The sequence below is a fragment of the Drosophila innubila genome (genome assembly GCF_004354385.1).
Source record: "Drosophila innubila isolate TH190305 chromosome 2L unlocalized genomic scaffold, UK_Dinn_1.0 4_B_2L, whole genome shotgun sequence".
Lineage (NCBI taxonomy): Eukaryota > Metazoa > Arthropoda > Insecta > Diptera > Drosophilidae > Drosophila > Drosophila innubila.
The window spans coordinates 27,615,762-27,638,415 of NW_022995372.1; the positions used below are offsets into that span (position 1 = coordinate 27,615,762).

General features: G+C 45.7%; 1 protein-coding gene and 1 pseudogene across 1 annotated transcript in view; both read left to right on the forward strand.

The window, feature by feature from the left end:
- Positions 1-22,601, forward strand: part of LOC117782392 — a 24,161-nt gene extending 1,560 nt beyond the window's left edge. The window contains exons 2-10 of the mRNA XM_034619499.1: positions 7,274-7,558; positions 8,970-9,127; positions 9,188-9,517; positions 9,590-9,848; positions 10,710-11,792; positions 12,289-14,819; positions 14,887-17,625; positions 18,540-21,996; positions 22,059-22,601. Of these exons, the coding sequence (XP_034475390.1) occupies positions 7,274-7,558; positions 8,970-9,127; positions 9,188-9,517; positions 9,590-9,848; positions 10,710-11,792; positions 12,289-14,819; positions 14,887-17,625; positions 18,540-21,996; positions 22,059-22,480 (11,264 nt within the window). The 3' untranslated portion in view covers positions 22,481-22,601. The remainder of the gene's footprint in view (positions 1-7,273; positions 7,559-8,969; positions 9,128-9,187; positions 9,518-9,589; positions 9,849-10,709; positions 11,793-12,288; positions 14,820-14,886; positions 17,626-18,539; positions 21,997-22,058) is intronic.
- On the forward strand, positions 4,391-6,383 carry LOC117779494 (annotated as a pseudogene).
- Positions 22,602-22,654: the final 53 nt, after the last annotated feature.

A 22,654-nucleotide genomic window follows, 5' to 3' on the forward strand; every position in this document is an offset into this window, starting at 1 on the left:
TACATCGCCCTTAAACCACAGAGGCTCTTTAGGCAGGCTAAGGTAATATTAAGCGATTCATTAACCTTAACATACCATTCCATAACATACATACGTATAAACATATATATATATATTTTGTCCACGGCGTCTCCGCCACAGCCTTGTGTCGCACATTTACGGTGCAAATTTGTATATGCCATTATTTATGTTGATGGCCATGTTTTCTTCCTCGTCTGTTGTTTCGTGTAGCCAGGAAGAAATGTACACACATGAAATATAAAGATGTTAGAGATTAAGGATGTTCGACCGCAATGTATATATAAATAGGAAATAATACAAATTATACCCATCTGAACATGAAAATGTCCGTATAATTATTGCTGTAGGGAGGAGAAACACGATGGCCAACACAGGATGAAGTAGGTCCATTCGGTGGCCAACATGGGGATGACAGGTGGTGTCATCTCAGGCAGGGCAGGTACGCCTGGGTCCGGAACCAGGATCCTGTTTGGACGAGAGGTGGATCAGTGTTAGGTTTTGTGAATGTTTGTTTGTTTACTTACCGTTTTGTTGTTGATTGCAGGTTTTGTTGTTTATGTTGTGGATTTCCGTCGTCTTTTGTTGTAGTGTTGTGTAGTTCCGTTCTCCACAGCTGTTTGTGTATCGATGATGTAATCGATTGTTCGGACTGCGGGCCAGGGATGGGACTCTACCCTGAGAACCGATGAGCCAGCCGGCGCGGTACAGAGTGACAAGCAGTTCGTAACAATATGGCGCCCAAATCGAAAGAGCTCACGGTTTTAAAATCGTGGCTATTTCTGAAAAAAATATAAATGTATACAATGTTGATACACGAGGTCAATCCCTCGGCTTTAGGATCCACGCACCTGAAGTCTTATGCGGCACGGAAGGTGGCCCATAATTGCGCAGTGTGTTGTGGAGTCGAGAAGCACGAAGATGATTTTGCCGACCATATATTCCTTTTGGCATCGGAGGATGCTCTCGTTGCGGTTGGTGCAGTTCGGGACGTACCGACTGTATCCATAGCCTGGTGGTAGCCGTGACGATAGTTTAATTCTGATACCAATTGTGATATTAGGTTAGTATGTTGTTTGTTATTTATTTATTTATTTATATCTATTTGTTTTGTCTTACTCTGTGTTTGCTGTGGATGTGTGTTGGCCGCGGTTAGTTTTGAGCCTCGGAGACTGGTGACCCAGGACGATACCAGTATCGATCCTGCGCCGCATCGGTCACTCAACATGCTTCAGAAGCTGCCAGATGTACGATAGAAGCCAAATAGAAATTCAGTTAGCGTTTCTCGGATGCCGTTCATCACGCGAGTGATGAACTGAGCATTGACAGATGCTTAAATGTTTGTCCACTGTCCGAATCGTGCGTAGAAGTGTTGGTCCGCCTGTGTATATTTTTTTCTCTCCTTGTTTAGTTGATGTATTTGCTGTGAAATATAGTAGTAAATAATTGGTATTAATATTTAGTAATTTATATTTTTTGTAGTTATAGTTATTATATTAGTAATCGTTAGGCGTTTCGTTAAGTATCGTAAGTCTGTTTATTTTCGTGAGAGTTTTGTTTGACGTATATATATTCATTGTAAGTCCTGTTGGGTATTGTTTACGTTTTGTTAAGTCTGTTGGGTAGTCTTTACTTATTGTAAGTTGTTTGAATTAATTTTCTGTAAATACGTAAATTTATTGAATATTAGTTAGTGTCTGTATATATTATTTGTTAGTTTTGTATTAGTAAGTTTCTGTAGTGTTAGACTTGTTAATGTAATTTTTTGGTTAGCTTTAGTGAGATTAGTGTTATTTATGTCTATTTATTAGAATACAGGACATTTATGTATTTATTAGAAAATACGGGATTAGATTTTTTTTAGATAGAAAGAATGGATAGCGCGACGAAATCAGCGGTAAATGTAGCGATTGCTCAGGCCCACCAGACGTATAGGCATTCCTTGCGGTCGGGTATTAGCGATGCGCTTCAGGAGCAGATTAGAGAAGGGTTCATGGAGATGATGACACTCATCAATGAACTGATCAGGACGCAGAGCCCAGGGCAGGATCCGAAAGTGTCGTAGCGATGCTTCCAGGGTTGGAAAGCTCAGATCCACGGCAGTAGCTATTCCGGAGAGCCAGAAGATGAATCCCAGGATCATCGTGATACCGATTATTTGTGCGATGGGCAAATATGGTTCACTGATCCACTGGCGATGAATAGATACCATCTAGGACGGCATAATCTCCGCGTAGAGGATCGCCGAGTAGATGCGTTTAAAGAAGCGTTGTGGCTCACGGATGCGCACGACCAGACTTTTGTTGGAAGCCCGGCTAACTCAGTCGGTAGAGTATGAGATCTCAGAGTGCTCTTGAGTAGGGTCGTGTTGTGGGTGTGGCCTACGTTGGGCGCTGCGTTAGGTGCCGGCTGGTCACAAACGATCTAGGGGTATTGTTATGTTCATGTTTTATCGTTTGTGCCAGCTCGATGTTTATTGTTATTTGTATTTTCCTTTATTATCGGCTCTGTCGATATACTTTATTATGTATTTAAAGATATAGTTATCGATAGGTATCGGCGGTAAATTACATGTGAAGGGGTGTGACCCTAAATTTTAGATCATAAAGAGAGACGATGCATTTTGTTTTGCAGTAACGGCGAGTTTTTTTTTGGATTTGAAAAGGAAAGGGAAAATAGAGGAATAGGAAGAATTTTAGGAGACCACGAGGTTGACAGAAAATTCGAGGAGTTCGATTTGATCGGCGAAGAGGAGCGGTTGCCTTCCCCAGGCACACAGTTTTTGTGAGGAGAAGTTTCGCGCCTTGTGCCGCAGTAGCACGTGTGCCGTCTCAGTGCTGCCACGAATTTGACATTCCACCAGAGGTTGTGCCGCGTCTGGAACCGAGGAGTACTGGCCGGCCTCTGCCCCAAGAGAAATCTTTGTGCCGTGCGTAGACTGTTTGCCGCACCAACTGCACGTCATCTTGGCAAGCTGCATATCGGCCGAAAGGCAGACAACAGGACGACATCCCCGAAGTCCCGTAGAGAGACCTGTGAGCAGCAGTGGGCAGAACATCGGCGGCGTTATTGTACACAAGTGAGTCCGTTCCGAGGCCCCTTTCCATGTCAGGAACTACGCCTTTTCTTTTTTTTCTATTTTATAAATAATTACATAGTGCGTTTTGTGTAGAGCAGTCGCTGTCTAAGCTTTATGGCAAAAATAGACGAAAAGTGAACAAAATTAAACTTAAAATTTATTATCTTAAGATAAACAGAAATTAACTGAAAGCTGAAAGAAAGAAAACAAGAATCTGAATAAGAAAGAAATAAAATATTTTTCTATTATTAATAATTAAATTTAAATGATGTAAAAATCAAGCTAAGCTAAAAAGAATATAAAATTAATTAAAATGCAAATTAAAATTGAAAACAAGACAAACAGAGTAGGGACGATAACGACATGATTAATATTTAACAGATATTTATATACATTTAAGTATATAATGAGATTTAATTAAAATCACAAGCACACATAGATTGACAGATAAACATATATATATATATAAACATTTATAAATATATACATATACTCTACCCTTACATCCTTTAAACCACCCAGAGAGCTCTTTAGGCAGGCTAAGGTAATATTAAGCGATTCATTTTAACCTAACATACCATTCCATAACATACATACGTATAAACATATATATATATATATTTGTCCAGCGTCTCATACAACATTGTGTCGTACATTTACGGTGCAAATTTGTATATGCCATTATTTATGTTGATGGCCATGTTTTCGTTCCTCGTCTGTTGTTTCGTGTAGCCAGGAAGAAATGTACACACATGAAATATAAAAGATGTTAGAGATTAAGGATGTTCGACCGCAATGTATATATAAATAAGGAAATAACACAAATTATACCCATCTGAACATGAAAATGTCCGTATAATTATTGCAATGTATATATATAAATAAGAAATAACACAAATTATACCCATCTGAACATGAAAATGTCCGTATAATTATTGCTGTAGGGGAGGGAGAAACACGATGGCCAACACAGGATGAAGTAGGTCCATTCGGTGGCCAACATGAGGGAGATGACAGGTGGTTGTCATCTCAGGCAGGGCAGGTACGCCTGGGTCAGAACCAGGGATCCCTGTTTGGACGAGAGGTGATTAGTGTTAGGTTTGTGAATGTTTGTTTGTTTACTTACCGTTTTGTTGTTGATTGCAGGTTTTTTGTTGTTTTATGTTGTGGATTTCGTCGTCTTTTGTTGTAGTGTTGTGTAGTTCCGTTCTCCACAGCTGTTTGTGTATCGATGATATGTAATCGATTGTATTTCGGACTACGGAGCCAGGGATGGGACTCTACCCTGAACCGATGAGCCAGCCGGCGCGTTACAAGAGTGACAAACGTTCGTAACAAATAGCTGAAATTGCGATGCTTGAAGACTGATAAAGAATTTTAGTTTGTGGAAATTTCAAAATGCTATTGCATTGCAAAAAAATAAACAATTTGATGAAAATTTAAATTCGGAATTAGATAAAATGGGAAAACATTTTATGAAGGTTTGAAGTTCGTCACCCCAAGGAGAAATAACAAATTTAGTTATACAAAAAAGTAGAAAACAAACAAAATTCTAACAATAATCCTGCAAAATTTTAAAAATTCTACCTTCAATATTAAGAAAAATTCAAAAAAGGTGAATTTTCCTTGGTGCAACCAATTTTGCAGTTGATTAAAATGGTACGTGCTGCCAGATCAGAAAACTTTGCAGGGTGGCAACCTTTAATCAGGGGTGGCAGCCTTACACACCAGTGCTGCCAAGTTTTAGATGCAACAATAGCTGTTTCTGGCTGGAAAGCATCTAAGTTATTTTTTGTATTGCACAGTTTAACCAAAAATAATACCAAACTTAGCTGCAAATAAATTTTAATTACTTATATTTAAATTGTCAGACTTCCAGCTAATTGCCATTTTGAGGATTTTTGTAACCAAACGAACTCTGAAAATAACCAGATCTGGCTATTAAATAGCTAATTTGACAACAGTGCTGTCCTCAAAGGCAGATCAGCTGTTCGCGATGGTGCAACCTGTTTAGTTTTTTACTAAAATCCACAAAATCGGTAAGAACATAACTAAAGTGCTAACTATTTGACTGCAATAACATCATTAACAGCCCGCAGGCACTTCCGTTCAACTTCTTGGACACACTGCGTCTTACGGTGCGCGGAGGACATGGCGGCAACGGATTACCGATATATATGGGTGGCGTTGGGGGCAGGGCGGCTGTGTGTACTTTGTGGGGGAAGGCCTGACGCTGCTGCGTAAGGCGCAGGGCCTGAAGGATAAACGGGTGCTCGCCTCCAGTGGTGAGGACAGCAGCAAGTTGAGTATTTTCGGAAAGCGCGGAGTTGATCAGCGCATAGAAGTTCCCGTGGGAGTGCAAGTCTATGATGAGCAGCAGAAACTGCTGGCAGATCTGAATGAACACGATGCCACCTGCATTGTGGCAGGCGGCGGCACTTGGCTGCACCGGCAACAATTTCATAGGACGACCTGGCGACAATCGCACTGTGAGTCTGGATCTCAAGCTGATTGCCGACGTGGGTCTGGTTGGATTTCCCAATGCGGGAAAGAGCACACTGATCAAAGCCATTTCAATAAGCCAAAGATAACCGCCTATCCTGTAAGTATTATATGCGCTTTTCTATGTATGGAGAATTCTATTAACTGTCGTTTGGTTGGCTCCTTTCAGTCACCACCATTGTCCCCAGATCGGACCATTGAGTACAGCGACTTGCGGTCCATCAGCGTGGCCGACTTACCAGGACTCATCGAAGGGCACACGCTAATTTCGGCATGGGTCACAAGTTCCTCAAGCACATTGAGCGCACTCGCTTGCTGTTCTCTTATGGTGGACATCTTCGGATTTCAGTTGAGTCCACGACATCCGCATCGCGACTGCTTGACGACAACATCTATGCTCTCTCAACAAAGAGCTGGAGCTCTATGATCCCATATTGTTGGAGAAGCCCGTCCTGCTGCTCAATAAAATGGACAAGGAGGGCGCCAAGGACATCCTAACGAGGCTGAAGCCGAGAATTACAAATCTGGATAGTGGTCTATCTGAATGCCCGGAGGAAGTGCGACCTAAACGAGTCCTCAGATTTCAGCACATTTTACCCATTTCGGCCAAGAACTCGGTGGGAATAACGCAAGTAAAGAAACAGCTACGAGAAACGCTGGACGAGGTGGCAGCAGAGCACTTATTAACTGATAACCACATGATAAAAGAGAAATTGCAGCAACGTATGGGTGTAATAGGTCCCAAAATCACATAATAAATGTTATTATCCTGTTTACTTTTATTTAAACTTGTGATAAGATGATTCGAAAATCACAGTGATTTTTATTGCCCATCACCATTACGATGTGCGATGAGTAAAACAATCGATACCGTTTGCATGATGCGCCACCCGCGATATCTCATCACTAGGCAACCACAGTCACACACAACACATACACACGCACGCATTGTTGTGTCGCGTCGCTAAAACACGAAACGAAAATGTTGAAATTTTTTAACGCTCGCGCAGTAAAACAAATTCCAATTGGTGCTGTGTGAACATGTGCTCAGTGCTAAATGCTTCAAATATTTCCTATTGGATTATGAAGGGCGACTGGCATTTAAATTGTAATGAATATAATGACATTTCGATACATACACACAAACACATTAATCTTGAGGGGGGCAGAATACTGAAAAACTGGTATATAAAAGACGACGCCAAATGAAAAAGACAGAGCGTAATAAAGAGAGCGAGAGAGAAGAGAAAACACAGGTGACACCCAGCAATTGAACGGTAAAAAATTTGCCAAAATTAACTATTCCTCTCTCGTAATGTCACAACACAACAACCCCCCGCATCTTCATCATCATCATCATCAATACTACCAGCAGCAACAACAACAGCAACAACAACTACATCACCAGCAGCAGCAGCAGCAACTACAACATAAACAAATACAGCAACATAGTTGGTACTCACATGTTGCTTCCCTACCTCCACCATCCGCACGCCGCAGCCTGCGGCGCCCTGCTCCATAACAACAACATCAACAACAACAACAACATTATGAATGCATACGGGCGGGAGCTGGTGGCGCATGCAGCATATTATGGCGCTGCAGGAGGGGTGGGCTATAACCTTGAGGGAAACACTGTGGCCTATGCGCACAACCAGCTGCTGCAATACCAACAACAACAGCAGCAGCAGCAACAACAACAACAACATCATCAGCTCAGTCAACGTTCGTATTTGCCGCACAGTTTAATGCATGGCTCCTATCCCTATATCAAAAGCGAGCCATTGGAGCTGCCTGATGATAGACAACGCCAACAACATCAACAACAGCAACAACAACAGCAACAACAACAGCAACAGCAACAACAACAACAACACCACTTCCAGAACCCTATGGCACCGCCGCCAGCTCCCGCCAATCGACACAGCCTCGATGCCAGCGGCGAAATGATAATAAAATGTAAGTATCGAGCTTTTGGGGATATCGATAACCATACTCCACTCACACACACACAGCCAGATAAATGCACACACTGACAGTGTTACATGCAATTGGTACAGACGCACGCAAACACTGAAATAAAATACTGACAGAGAGAGTGTCAGAGACTGTGTAAGAGACTGGGAAAGAGAAAAGTTACGGTTACTTGGGGGCTATTTTCCTATAGCGTAAGTAGCCGTAATTTCAGCTCCGTTTTTGGCGTCGCGGAATCAATAAAACGTTTTGTAGCTGAGTTGAGTTGAGTTACGCTGAGGTTTTTACGTTTGTTCGTTCGGTTGGTTTTCGGTTTTTGGTTCGTCGTCTACGTTCTCTGTATATGTATCTGTATTTTGTATCTCTGTTTCTGAGTGCGTTTCGTCTAGCTGTATGTGTGTATGTATCTATTTTTTTTATCTATATATTCATAGATATATAATTTTTTACATGTTATATGCTCTGATAGATGCTTTATATTACCGGCTATAATCCTAATGTTTATGTACAAACATTTCTATCTATCGATGAAATTTTGTTTGACGGTGTCTAATTGTGTGTGTATCATTTTCAAGTCTCGATTCTTATGTAACATGTACGTTCCCCAATAGATTATATTGTAACCTATGGATTATCATACCCTAAGGGCGGGGCATCTAATATGATATATGATATAATTCAGAGACAATTCAATTATTTTGTAATGGGCATTATTACTATAAAAGACAATCATTATTATTTATTAAACTTTATATTATGCTGAGGGAAAATTAGAGACTATATACTTCTACATAGTACATAAAGAAAAATAAAACACTTGCTTCTCTTATCTCTGAATTCGTGCTTATCTCAGTAGTCGCCCAGAGAGAACTCAAAATTAATAATATGTATAAGAAATATGTATGTATAAGTGTAAGAACCATCCATATCTGAAGTTGGGAAGATATTATTCAATTTGCTTCAGTGAATTTTCAGGGTAATTTATTAGAATTTCTGTCGCATATATCTACATAATTTCTTTAAATTTATTTATGTTCATCTTTTGTAGCTTTTCCTACTTTTTTCATTCAAGTGCGCAATAATTATATGGTATGGAAATTATATTTCCACTTTCTTTTATCTCCCAATAATTTTTCTTTCATTTTTATAAATATTTTAATTGAGCCATTATCTGACATTTCAAGCATTTTTTACTATATGTATACGCATATTAGAGATAATTCTCCTAGCACACTTTTCAATTTACACATAAGATTTGTGTCGATAAGAAACCATAAATAGAATTCTATATTTAAAACTAAATTCATTAGAGTGTAAAGTCACCCAAATGTGATATAAGTTCAATAAAGAGTTTCGGTTAATTCATTGTATAAATATTCTGTATTTTTTTTGGCAGCGGAACCCATTGACGAACATGCCTATAAATCCAACTATATTGATGATAACACGCCCTTTGCGGATTTTAGTAAATATCCAGAGTTCGGTGACGACATGTTGAGCCCCAAAGTGGAGCTTTCGATCAAGGATGAGGGGTATGGGAGTCAAAAAGTTCTGGTAAGTTGTATTTTCCATAGTTTTGTTATTAGACAAGTGATATTATCTGATAATTTGTAGAATCCGCTCAGCTATCCGAGACGTAAGCTGCAATCGGAACGTTCGTCGGAAAGTCTTCCCATTTGTCATCGTTGCAAGGAGGTGTTTTTCAAGAAGCAAATCTACTTGCGTCATGTGGCCGAGAGCAGTTGCAGCATACAGGAGTATGACTTCAAGTGCAACATATGCCCCATGTCCTTTATAAGTACCGAGGAGTTGCAGAAACATAAACACCTACACAGAGCAGACAAATTCTTTTGCCACAAGTACTGTGGCAAGTACTTTGACACAATTGCCGAATGCGAGTCGCATGAGTACATGCAGCACGAGTATGATAGCTTTGTTTGCAACGTAAGTCAATCAGGCGGGAATCTGTGTATTATAATTGTAATAACTACTAATTCTTGCAACTTTATCTTGCAGATGTGTTCCGTTACGTTTGCCACGAGGGAACAGCTCTACGCTCATTTGCCGCAACACAAATTCCAGCAGCGTTACGATTGTCCCATTTGCCGCTTGTGGTACCAAACTGCTTTGGAGCTGCACGAGCATCGTCTAGCTGCTCCCTATTTTTGTGGCAAGTATTACGCAGCCGCACACCCACAGCAGTTACAACAGCAGCCACAGCAACAGCAACAGACCAACTATAAACTACAGGATTGTCATATGGCCACCATGGAAAGTAAGTGGATAGACTGAAATACCTGTAAGACTATAGCTTTGCTTATTTATGCTATTTATTAATATTTATTTATTTATAGTAATTATTTTTTCAAATTCACTTAAAATTGTTCAATACAATGATGCTGTAGAGCTTGTTACGTGGTATTTATAAAATATGCATTCCACTGCGTTTAATTTCGATTAACTAAAAGATTGCTCTATTATCTCATTGAGATTGAAATATATAGATTTAGCTCGCTGTTCCTTAAGTCTGTTTGGTGGTCAAGCACCTTAGTTCTTCACACTCCAATTAATTTAATATTTATTTATTTCAATAATTCACACTGAATTGACAAGTCTACCTGATTTCCATACCTCAAATCTTCATACAGGGTATATATTAGTTGTTTCCTTTTATTTGGATCACTTAAAATCCAAATCACACTTCAATTATTTGAAAACAATTAAACAAAGCAAAATCCAATTTCATTAACTGATCTACCTAAATTACAGTTTTCAGATTAGTTTACAAAGCATATAGTTACTAACGGTTTTTTTTTAATTGTTTCTACTTGGATCAGGCAACATTCAAATTCTCTACATCACACTTCAAAAATACAGATTTGTAGTTGTAACACGTATACCTAGATCCTTATGAATATTTTCGTTTCGAATTTACCAAGGAGAACCGATAATTGTTCATAAGATTTTCGACTGCATTCCTTTGATATTTCCTCTTCTGGCCCTACTTTAAAATGGGTTTAAAAGTGTGGAATTATAAAGCAGCATTTTATACTCTATTGCAGGGCATATTTTCTAGTCTACTAGCTACTTCTATTTCAAAAGTGTTTTTAACTTAGTTCACCCTTATATTTTTCAGTGCCGACACCGCATCACAAGCCGAATGCTACTGCCAGCGCATTGCCGGCAACGGCAGCCTTAAGTTCATTGTTGCAACAACGTCAGGCGAATGCCGATGGAGCCGCTTTATTTGCCTCAACGCTGAAGAACGAGGCGAATGTGAAGCTGGAGCGAAGCTACAGCAATTCCACAAGCGAGTCTGGCTACAGTTTGCACGACAGCAGCTATAACAATGCCTATGGCAGCGACACCTCGTTACATACTGCTGGTGGTGCAATTGGTGGTCCGCAGGCGCACTCCTCGACGCTGGACGATTCGGAGGATGCGCTGTGCTGTGTGCCGCTGTGCGGTGTCCGTAAGAGCACCAGTCCGACGCTTCAGTTCTTCACCTTTCCCAAAGACGAGAAGTACTTGCATCAGTGGCTCCATAACCTCAAGATGTTCCATATTCCGGCATCGAGCTATGCGAGCTTTCGTATCTGCAGTATGCACTTCCCCAAGCGTTGCATCAATCGTTATTCCCTGTGCTATTGGGCGGTGCCCACCTTCAATCTGGGCCACGACGATGTTGCCAATTTGTATCAGAATCGTGAGCTGACCAACACCTTCACCACCGGCGAGGTGGCACGTTGCAGCATGCCCAACTGCACCAGCCAACGGGGCGAGAGCAATCTCAAGTTCTATAACTTTCCCAAGGATATTAAGAGTCTGATCAAGTGGTGCCAGAACGCCCGACTGCCCGTCCAGGCCAAGGAGCCGCGTCACTTTTGCAGCCGCCACTTCGAGGAGCGCTGCATTGGCAAGTTCCGGCTGAAGCCATGGGCAGTTCCAACATTACATTTGGGCGCGCAATACGGCAAGATTCATGACAATCCAAAGAACTTGTATGTGGAGGAGAAACGATGCTGCCTTAATTTCTGTCGTCGCAGTCGCTCCTCAGACTTTAACATGTCGCTGTATCGCTTTCCCCGGGATGAGGTCCTGCTCCGACGCTGGTGTTACAACCTACGACTGGATCCTTCTGTCTATCGCGGCAAGAATCACAAAATATGCAGCGCTCACTTTATCAAAGAGGCTTTGGGACTTCGCAAGCTATCACCAGGTAAAATTAAGCTCTTTTCAATTGTAAATGATATCTTTTTGGAACAGATAGAACCAAATGAAGTGTAGAGCTTGTTCGTTTCATACGATTTTTTTCGTGAGTTGTTGTTCCAATGCAATATTCGCATTTATGGCTGCAGAAAAATTGGCTCTGTCCTTGACTCTTAAGGCACTACACTAGCTTTGGTGATCTGTGTTCTGTACATTTTTTATTGACGCTCGCGGAATTAAAGGGTGAAAAGAGGAGCACTTCTATATATTTTTCTTGAATAAACTTCTTCAATCAAAACATTGACCCCCTGCCTCCGTCTTATTGCACGATAAAATTATCTCAACTCTGTTGTGTTTAATTTTCAACCTCCTAGGTCTTATGGTTTGGGCTGTAAAATGATCAGTGAGTGATTGTGTCATTCAGTCAGGACAAAGAGTTTTAAATACACATAGATAGAATTAATTATTATATATCTAATTCGAAATCAATATCTTTGATATTGCAGGTGCTGTTCCCACGTTGCATTTGGGCCACAACGACACGTTCAACATATACGAGAATGAACTGTGGCCACCACCAACGCCCACCACGCCCACCAATCCACAGCAGCAACAGTTGCAGCTGCAGCAGCAAAATTTGCAGCAGTCGCATAATCATAGCAGCAAATATCAGCGACATTCGGCTGCATCGACATCCTCGTCGGCCAGCTCGGCATCGCATTATGTGGACGCGGATATGGGTGGATCGTATATGGGAGTGGGCAACTCGGGAGGATCGTCGTCTGGACTGAATGTGAGCGACAGCATGGACGTGTGCTGTGTGCCCAGCTGTGAGAGTAAGCGGCACAACAATGAGAACATCACATTCCATACGATACCAAGGAGGCCGGAACAGATGCGCAAGTGGTGTCACAATCTGAAGATACCCGAGGATAAAATGCACAAGGGAATGCGCATCTGTAGTCTGCACTTTGAGCCCTATTGCATTGGTGGTTGCATGCGTCCATTTGCGGTGCCCACTCTGCATCTGGGACACGATGACGACGACATCCATCGTAATCCGGATGTGATCAAGAAGCTGAATATCCGTGAAACCTGCTGTGTTGCTGTCTGCAAACGCAATCGGGATCGGGATCATGCCAATCTGCATCGCTTCCCCAGCAACGTCGCTCTGCTGACCAAGTGGTGCGCCAATCTGCAGCGTCCCGTTCCAGATGGCACAAAGCTCTTCAACGATGCCATTTGTGAGGTGCACTTTGAGGATCGTTGTCTGCGCAACAAGCGACTGGAGAAGTGGGCGGTGCCAACTCTAATCCTGGGCCATGACAATATTGCCTATCCTCTGCCCACGGCGGAGCAGGTGGCCGAGTTCTATTCCCGACCCAGTGCACCCAACAATGGCGACGAGCAGGGCGAGTGCTGTGTGGTGACTTGTAAGCGTAATCCCAGCGTGGACGACATTAAGCTCTATCGTCCGCCTGAAGAGTCGCAAGTGCTCGCCAAATGGGCACATAATCTGGAGCTGGATGTCGCCCAGTTGCCGAACATGCGGATCTGTAATCTGCACTTTGAATCCCACTGCATTGGCAAGCGGATGCGACCCTGGGCCATACCCACTCTTAATCTGTCCACCAATATTGAGAATCTCTTCGAGAATCCAGAGCGTCAGATGCTGTACAAGCGTCGCACACATCTCAACTCCAATCCCAATCGAGGAGCTGCCTCCCATGGTGCTGGCATCGTGAAACCGACGTGGGTGCCACGTTGTTGTCTGTCACATTGTCGCAAGGTGCGCGCCTTGCACAATGTGCAACTGTATCGCTTCCCCAAGCTCAATCGATCTACGCTCGCCAAGTGGGCGCACAATCTGCAGGTGCCGATGGTGGGCAGCGCCCAGAGACGCCTCTGCTCCGCCCACTTTGAGCCCCATGTGCTGAGCAAGAAGTGCCCGGTGGCGCTGGCGGTGCCCACACTGGATCTAAATTCCCCGCCTGGCTACAAGATCTATCAGAATCCTGCCAAGCTGAAGGCCAATAAGCTCTGCCTGCAGCGGGTCTGCATTGTCGAGAGCTGCAGACGACAACGTGGTCAGGGGGTTCAGCTCTTCCGGCTGCCCAACAATCCCACACAGCTGCGGAAATGGATGCACAACATACGGATGCGGCCGAGAGGCGCCATGAGGCAACAGTATCGCATGTGCTCCATTCATTTTGAGACGCACTCGTTCAATGGAAAGCGTTTGAGTGCTGGGGCGATACCAACGCTGGAGCTGGGACATCAGGATGAGGATATCTATCCGAATGAGGCGCAATCCTTTGTCGAGGAGCACTGCACTGTCGAGGGCTGCGATGCGTCCAAGGAGCAGCCGGATGTGCGTCTATTCCGATTTCCCACCGAGGACGAGGATCTGCTCTGGAAATGGTGCAACAATCTCAAGATGAATCCCGTTGACTGCGTCGGCGTTCGCATCTGCAACAAGCATTTCGAGACGGACTGCATCGGACCCAAGCATCTCTACAAATGGGCGATCCCCACTCTAGATCTGGGCCACGATGATGCCCAGATTGAGCTCATACACAATCCCAAGCCGGAAGATCGATACGTTGATCCAGTGTTCAAGTGCTGTGTTCCTACGTGCGGCAAGACGCGCAAGTTCGATGAGGTGCAGATGAATAGTTTCCCCAAGGATCCAACACTCTTCCAACGCTGGCGACACAATCTCCGACTCGATCATCTCAGCTTTAAGGAGCGCGAACGCTACAAGATCTGCAACGTCCACTTTGAGGACATTTGCATTGGGAAGACTCGACTCAACATTGGCTCCGTTCCCACTATGGAGCTGGGGCACGACGAGACTGAAGATCTCTTCCAGGTGAATCCGGCGGAACTGCAAAGCAATCTATTCGGACGTCAGCGACGTGTTCATGGATTCATCAAGCAGGAGGAGCCTGAGGAACAGGAGGAGCACTCGGAGCTAGATGAGGACATTAAGCCGGACATTAGCATGTCAGAGGCGACAGACTTCAATACATCGCAGGTGAGTAGCCAACAGGATTTCGTAGCATGAGCAGAAAGATTAAGATTACGCTTACTGTAATTGACAGGTTAAAATAAAGAAATCCCTGGCAGATGTCAAGTGCTGCGTGCCGAGCTGTGGACGCAGTCGCTTGGAGCACGGAGCACGCCTATTCCCCTTTCCAAGTGGAAAACAACAACAGAGTAAGTGGCGCCACAATCTCCAATTGTCGTCCGCCGAAGTGGACAGAACGACACGTGTGTGCAGCGCCCACTTCAATCGTCGGTGCATCGATGGGAAGCAGCTGCGGGGTTGGGCAATGCCCACACAGCAGTTGGGACACCAGGAGCAACCGATCTATGAGAATCCAAAGAATATACCGGGCTTCTTTACGCCCACCTGTGCTCTGGCCCATTGCCGGAAGCGTCGGAGCATTGACAATGATCTGCGCACCTATCGATATCCGCGCAGCGAGGATCTGCTCGAGAAATGGCGGGTCAATCTGAGATTGGCGCCGGATCAGTGTCGCGGACGCATTTGTGCCGATCACTTTGAGCCCATGGTGCGTGGCAAGCTAAAGCTGAAGACGGGAGCGGTTCCCACGCTGAAGCTGGGACATCATGAGGGCGTTGTCTTTGACAATGAGGTCATTAAGGCGGGTCTGCAGCAGGAGGCAGAGGCAGAGGAGGGTGAGGCAAGCATGGAATCGCTAGTCAAGGTCAAGCAGGAGAAGTTCGATCCGGAGGATGAGCCACCTGACACTGATGATCGTGACAGTGAGGAGGTCGACAAGGATCCGGATGATCATGGCTATTTTGATCCCTTGGAGCTGGTGGAAACATTTGCGGAGCAACAAAGCGACGCCAATGCAACAGAAGATGACGATGATGATGATGATGATGATGATGATGTGGACGACGCTGGCGATGATGATGAGCTGCTGCTGCCGGATACGTCGCCAGTTCGAGTGGCGTTGCCATTGCTGCCACGCCGTGAGAAACCTGTGAACAATGTGACGCCGATTTGTTGCCTGAAACATTGTCGGAAGGAACGCACGGCAAGTCATCCGCTGAGCACTTTTGGTTTTCCCAAGGATCAACAGCAACTGCTTAAATGGAGCGCCAATCTGCAGCTGTCACTCGACGATTGCGTTGGACGCGTCTGCATCGAGCACTTTGAATCAGAGATGCTGGGCACGAGGAAGCTGAAACAGAATGCGGTGCCCACATTGAATCTGGGACACAGCACACCCCTTCGCTTCAAGTGCAATGGCCAATCCGTGGGCATTTATGATGACCAGCCGCAGCATTCGGTTTTTCGGCTTTGGAGCCTGAAACATTGCCGCAAAAGGAAACTTCTAACGGAAGCGCCGGAACCGGATCAAACAGCGATTAAGCGACGCTGCTGTCTGCCCAGCTGTGGCAAGCAGCCGGATCTCCATGGCGTTCAGTTGCTTCGTCTGCCCAGCAATCGCATCCTGCTGCGCAAGTGGCTCCACAACCTGAAACTATCACCCATGCTGGACAACAGCCAGGCGCGTCTCTGTAGCGAACACTTTGAGACTCCGCTGGAGCACCAGTCCCTGGAGAATTGTGTGCCCACACTGCGGTTGGGTCACGACGATACCCACATTTATCGCAATCGTGGCAGCATCAGCGGCATCTCGGCGGCGTCATCGTCATCCAGTGGCTGTATGGTGCCCAGCTGTCCCTGTGCCCGCCTCAATCTCTATCGCTGCTATGATCTGCCCGAGAATCGTGTGTTGCAGCAGGTCTGGCTGCAGTGGCTCCAACTGCCGATGCCTCAGCTGGCCAGCGATGGCAAGCTCTGTGTTATGCACTACATGCAGCTCTATGAGCAGGTGCCACTGCCCCGGGAGCTGCCAGGGTCGGTGCTCCGTCAGCTGCAAGATACATATGATCTAATCTCCAGTTCCTCCATGGCCATGAAGCTGCGCTGTGCCGTTCCGGGCTGTTACTCCAAGTACACGGACAACATCAGGCTGACCAAGCTACCAATGTGTCCGGACATCTGTGCCAAGTGGCTGTACAACACCAAGATCACCTATGAACCTGCCCGTCACTATATCTATCGCATTTGCATGCTTCACTTTGAGGCTCGCTGCCTGGGTCCAGTGCGTCCGAAGCAGTGGGCTGTGCCGACGCTGCAATTGAATCACAACGATCCGCATATCTATCTTAATCCCAAGTTGGATGGTAGCTCGCCAAGTTCCGTACACATTCCCATTCCCGTTCCCGTGTCTTTGACCACGTCCGTGCCCGTGGAGCTGCCATTGCGGATTAAAACAGAGCTGGCCTTCAGTGGCAGTCCCAGCGCCAGTGCCAGTCCGAGTCCACGTGGCAAGCTGCGTGTTTGCTGCATTCCCAGCTGTGCCCAACAGGCCACATTGCAGACGCGACTCTTTCGCTTTCCCAGCGCCGAGACGGCGATGCTCAAGTGGCTGGTGAATACGCAGCAACAGCCGAGATTGGTTGATGCACAGCATCTGTTCGTCTGCCAGGATCACTTCGAGGAGGAGGCCATTTGCAAGAAGCAACTGCGAAGTTGGGCTGTGCCCACGTTGAAGCTCGGACACGATGGTCATGTCATACCGAATGCGAAGCACAATGGCAACATTGCCGACAGCCAGGAGAACAAGCAGGCACTTCAGTTCATCTGGGAGAACTATTGCTCCGTCTTGAGCTGCTTCCAAACCCGCAGCGAGCAACTGCGCCTCTATGCATATCCCAAGGATCGGCCCACCATACGGAAATGGGCAGCCAACTGCAAGCATCGTTCCATGCAGGCGAGCAGCGATGGATTCCAGGTAAATGACAAGCAACTCTGCCAACAGAGCTATCTAAAAGTGCAATAATTACTATATGAGTTTTAAAGTAAAAAAAGCTTAAAAAAAACTTTAAAAAAGTCATAATTTTCTTAATTAAAAAATTGATGGCTCTCAAACTACTGGCTTAAATCTTAGACTGTATATGGATGAATTACAGAGATATTCATTAGATTTCTGGAAATTTAAAGCTTTTTAATTTCGGTTTTGCCATTCTCAAGTAATGTAGACAAAATGCGCGCACGTCTAAAAAAATTCTAAAAAAAAATAAAATAAATCAAAAAAGTGGGATTGGTTCAGTTCAGGTTTGGGCAGTTGCCTACTGTTATAGATCGAGTTATAAATTTCGAGCTTTCTTATTTCTTATATTTATTTTGTACATCGTTTTAATGCCTGATTCAAACTTTGGCATTTATTTATGTCATTTATTACGGTAGATCATCAAAAATTTAGCGACAAAATCATATTCTGAAAATTAACGACAACCGATCAGCTGTCGATTTTTCACGGAAATCGATTTAATCGACTCGACAGATCGTTAAAAAAAACCAGGAGGCTCCGCCCCTTCCGAGCATACTCGACCGTCGAAGACGCCGTACTTACTATGGAAGAAGCAAAGACTATTAAAACGAATAAATATTTAATTCGACTGTAGGATACGTTAAAGTACTTGGCACGCAAACGATTTGATGCTGATTAATACCAAAACTTGATTTTCCTCCGATCGGTCCTATAAGCGATATAGTGGTCCGATCCAAAAAATAAAAACAATTTTGAGGAGCCTACATACCAAGTTTGGTGTCTTTAGCTTTTAAATTTGTACACAAATAATGCGATTGCAAAATAAGACAGCTCTGTCCTTCTGTCAATCCTTGCTAATATTATTTCTCTTTTAGGTCTGTCAATCACACTTTGCGCCGCATTGCTTTGACCCGGATACGGGTGAGTTGCGAGAGGATGCAGTGCCCACGTTGGAGCTCAGTCGTTGCATCAATGAGGTTCGCTGTGTGGTGCCCGGATGTGTCAAGGATGAGGATGCACCGCGTCAACGCTTCTACAAGATGCCCAAACGCAGTGCCCATCTCATCACTTGGTGTCACAATCTTTGCCTGGATGTCGCTGCCATGGGATGTGGTGAGCATCATGTGTGCGATCGTCACTTTGAGACGCACTGCTTCAATCAGCAGAAACTCCTACGTCCTGGAGCACGTCCCACGCTGCATTTGGGGCATGATGGGCAAATAGATGTGATGCCCAATCCGGCTGACTGGGATGCTCCTGATGCGGTGGCTGCCACCAGTGTCTGCTGTGTGCCCAACTGTGTTAACTTCAGGCAAGAGGAGAGTCCCGTCCAGCTGCAGCTCTTTGGCTTCCCCAAACTGCGAGTGCTGGCGGAGAAGTGGCTACACAATATACACCTGGAGCTGGGCAAGGAGCAGCTGGCTAAGCTGAAGATCTGTAGTGCACATTTTGAGCCCAGTTGCCTGGAGAATGGACGACCACAGTTGGGTGCCATGCCCACATTGCAGCTGGGCCACGAGGATCACCACAATATTCATCGAAGCCGAAGCGCAGATCCAACGCCGACCAAGGTCAAGAAGTATTGCAATAGGAGTGGCTCCAGCCATGACTGCTGTTATCCACAGTGCGTAGAGCTGCAGAAGACTTATCTGAGGATTAGCTACGATCTGCCACAGGGAGAGGCACTGCGTCGCAAGTGGCTGGACCACATGGCCATAGAGGAAGTGGAGGAGAAACCACTCAAGCTCTGTCCGCTGCACTTGATCATTCTCTATGACCACAGTGACGAGCATTTTGAGGAGCACACAAAGGAGCAGCTGCTGGACACCAATTACGAGGATGCCCGCAACAGTGTCCGCATACGTGTCATCAGTTGTGCGGTGCGTGGTTGCCGGACACTGAAACCACGAGACGGTGGACGACTACATGGATTGCCGCAACGTCGGGATTTGCTTGAGATGTGGCTGCACAACATGCAACTGGTGTTCTACGAGCACCAGCGATACCTCTACAAAATATGCAGCAAACACTTTGAGGCCAGTTGCTTCATGGACACGACACGCCGTCTTAAGCCCTATACAATGCCCACTTTGGAGCTACCGGAGCGTCGGCCGGGAGAGGCGCCTGTCTATCAGAATCCCACTGAAGCCGAGTGGCAGCGCATGAATGAGCTGCTGGCATCGGAGCAGCTGCAGCAGGAACAGCCACTCATCCCGGAGGATCATGAAGAAGAAGACACAGACATGCTGGAGCCAATTGTCAAGATTGAGCATCAGCTGGACGAGGACGAGGAGGAGCAGCAGGCGGAAGAGGAAGAAGACTATGACAACTCACAACAGCCGCTGGAAGTACTCCTCGAGGTGGGACACGTGGAGAAGTGCACCACCTATGAGCAAATGGATTCAGAGGCAAATCTTGGCTATGTTGCCGATCAGCAGACGCAGGTCAGCAGCTTTGGTCCATCAGTATCGATGTCTACGTCCCAATATGGCAGTGGCACCATTGTCAGCAATGGATTCAAGTACAATGCCCGCCACTGCAGCGTGAGAGGATGTGATGTGACTGCCAATGATGTGAGTGGCAGCATTAAGTTGCACAAGTTTCCCACATCGCTGGATGCGATGCAGAAATGGATGCACAACACCCAGGTGGATGTGGACACGAATTTCGCCTGGCGTTTTCGTATCTGCAGCTATCACTTTAGCGATGAATGCTTCAATGGATCACGCATTAGACGAGGTGCCATGCCCACGTTGAGTCTCGGACCTCGTCGTCCACTAACTATCTACGACAATGAGTTCAACACGTCGCTGCAGCTGGAACAGGAGCAAGCCAACGAGATGCTCAATGAGGAGGAGCATCTGATCCCCGACGAGGAGCCCAGTAAGACTCACACAAAGGGCGGTGAGATCAGTCTGCGTCTTCCTCAACCGGCGCCTCCACGCAAATCCAGCAAATTCTGTCAAATCGAAGGTTGTCCCAATCACTTGACCAGCGAGAATCTGACCCTCCATAAGTTCCCGCATTCGGTGGATATGTGCGCCAAGTGGCAGCACAACACCCAAGTTCCCTTCGATCCGGACTTCCGTTGGCGCTATCGCATCTGCAGTGCCCACTTTGAGCCCATCTGCCTGATGAACATGCGCCTGGTGCATGGCAGTGTGCCCACACTTCATCTGGGGCCACGTGCGCCTTGCCAGCTGTTCGACAGCGACTTTGAGGCGATTAGCATGCGATTGGATAAGCAGAAGAGCAGCTCGGAGCAGCACTTGGAGCATCGGGCACAAACGCAGCAACAGGAGGTAGAGGATGAGGATGAGAGTGCGCTGAATTTTCTGGTGCCAGAGATGCATTTGCATGAGGATGCTGATGCAGATGGAGATGGAGATGCAGAGCAACCGGACAATCCTTTGACTTACAACCACAGCTGGAAAGATCTGCGTTTGCCCAGCATGAAAGAGGAGAAGACAACGACGTTGACGAATCCGGTCAAGTCGGGCTATGACAAGTGCTCCCTAGTGCATTGCCAGCGGCTGCGTTCTCAGCATGGCGTCCACCTCTACAAGTTTCCACGCTCGAAGCAACTGCAACAGCGTTGGATGCACAATTTGAGGATCGTATACGATGAGAGACGTCCGTGGAAGACGATGATATGCAGCGTACACTTTGAGCCCAACTGCATCCGACTCCGCAAGCTTCGTCCGTGGGCGGTGCCCACGCTGGAACTGGGCGACAATGTGCCGCAAGAGATCTACACGAACGAACAGAGCCGACAGCAGCTGGAGATGGGCAGCGATAACGAGGAATTGGAATTGGGCACGGACATATCCACGTCCATGTCCGTAGAGGATACTCAGTTGGAGGGAGCGTTCGAAGATGACGATGATGATGATGATGATGATGATGATGATGATGATGACTTTCTGGCCACAGAGCCATTAGTGAAAAGGGAGCGTCGTTCACGCTTTGATCCCTTGCCGCCGGGTCAGTTGCCGCCTTGGAAAATGAAATTCTGCTCCTTGCCCTACTGTCGCAGTCCTCGCGGTGATGGCATCAAGCTCTTCCGGCTGCCCAATAAAGTTAGTTCCATTCGCAAATGGGAACAGGCGACGGGCATGCGCTTCACCGAATCCCAACGCAATACGAAGCTCATCTGTAGTCGCCACTTTGATCCGCAACTAATCGGAGTGCGTCGCCTCATGTACAATGCCGTGCCGACACTTCATCTGGGTCCAATGAGTGCCGTTAGTCAACCCGTGGCAGCTCCTGTGGGACCACGCTGCTGTATGCCTGACTGCCAGGAGGATGTCAAGCTGCACAAGTTTCCAAGTGGTAATGATGACACAAAATCAGCTTGAAATCAATGCCTAATCCCTTTTCTGTCTCTATTACAGATCCCCTAATGCTGCATCAGTGGTGTCACGCCCTGAATCTCCCGGATATTCAGCGTTACAGCGGCAAACACATCTGTGCCACACATTTGCCCGCCCAAGCTCCGAGTTGCATCGTCTGTGGCGTGGATCATATCAAGTTGCCGTTGCTCGACTTCCCGGAGAATCGCAATCAACGCGCCAAATGGTGTTACAATCTCAAAATCGAACCCATACCCAAGTGGGATAGCTCCAAGCAGATATGCAGCAAGCACTTTGAGAGCTACTGCTTTGCTCAGCCGGGTCAACTCTTGCCCGAATCAGCTCCTACGCTGCACTTGAGGCACAACGACAGCAACATATTCCTCAATGATTGTGCCACAGACTACAGTAAAATGCTGCGCATTAAGGATGAGCCCTTGGACAGCGAGGACCTGATGCTGTAACAACAAATAAATACAAATTCAAATACAAATACAATAATAATAATATTAGATATATACTGAGAATAGTCAGGCTGGAGAAGCATTGGGAATAGCGTGTCATCATATAATATATATATTAATGTATTTATGTGTTAATGGTATCCCATGTGTATAACCCACATCAATTTAGCCTAG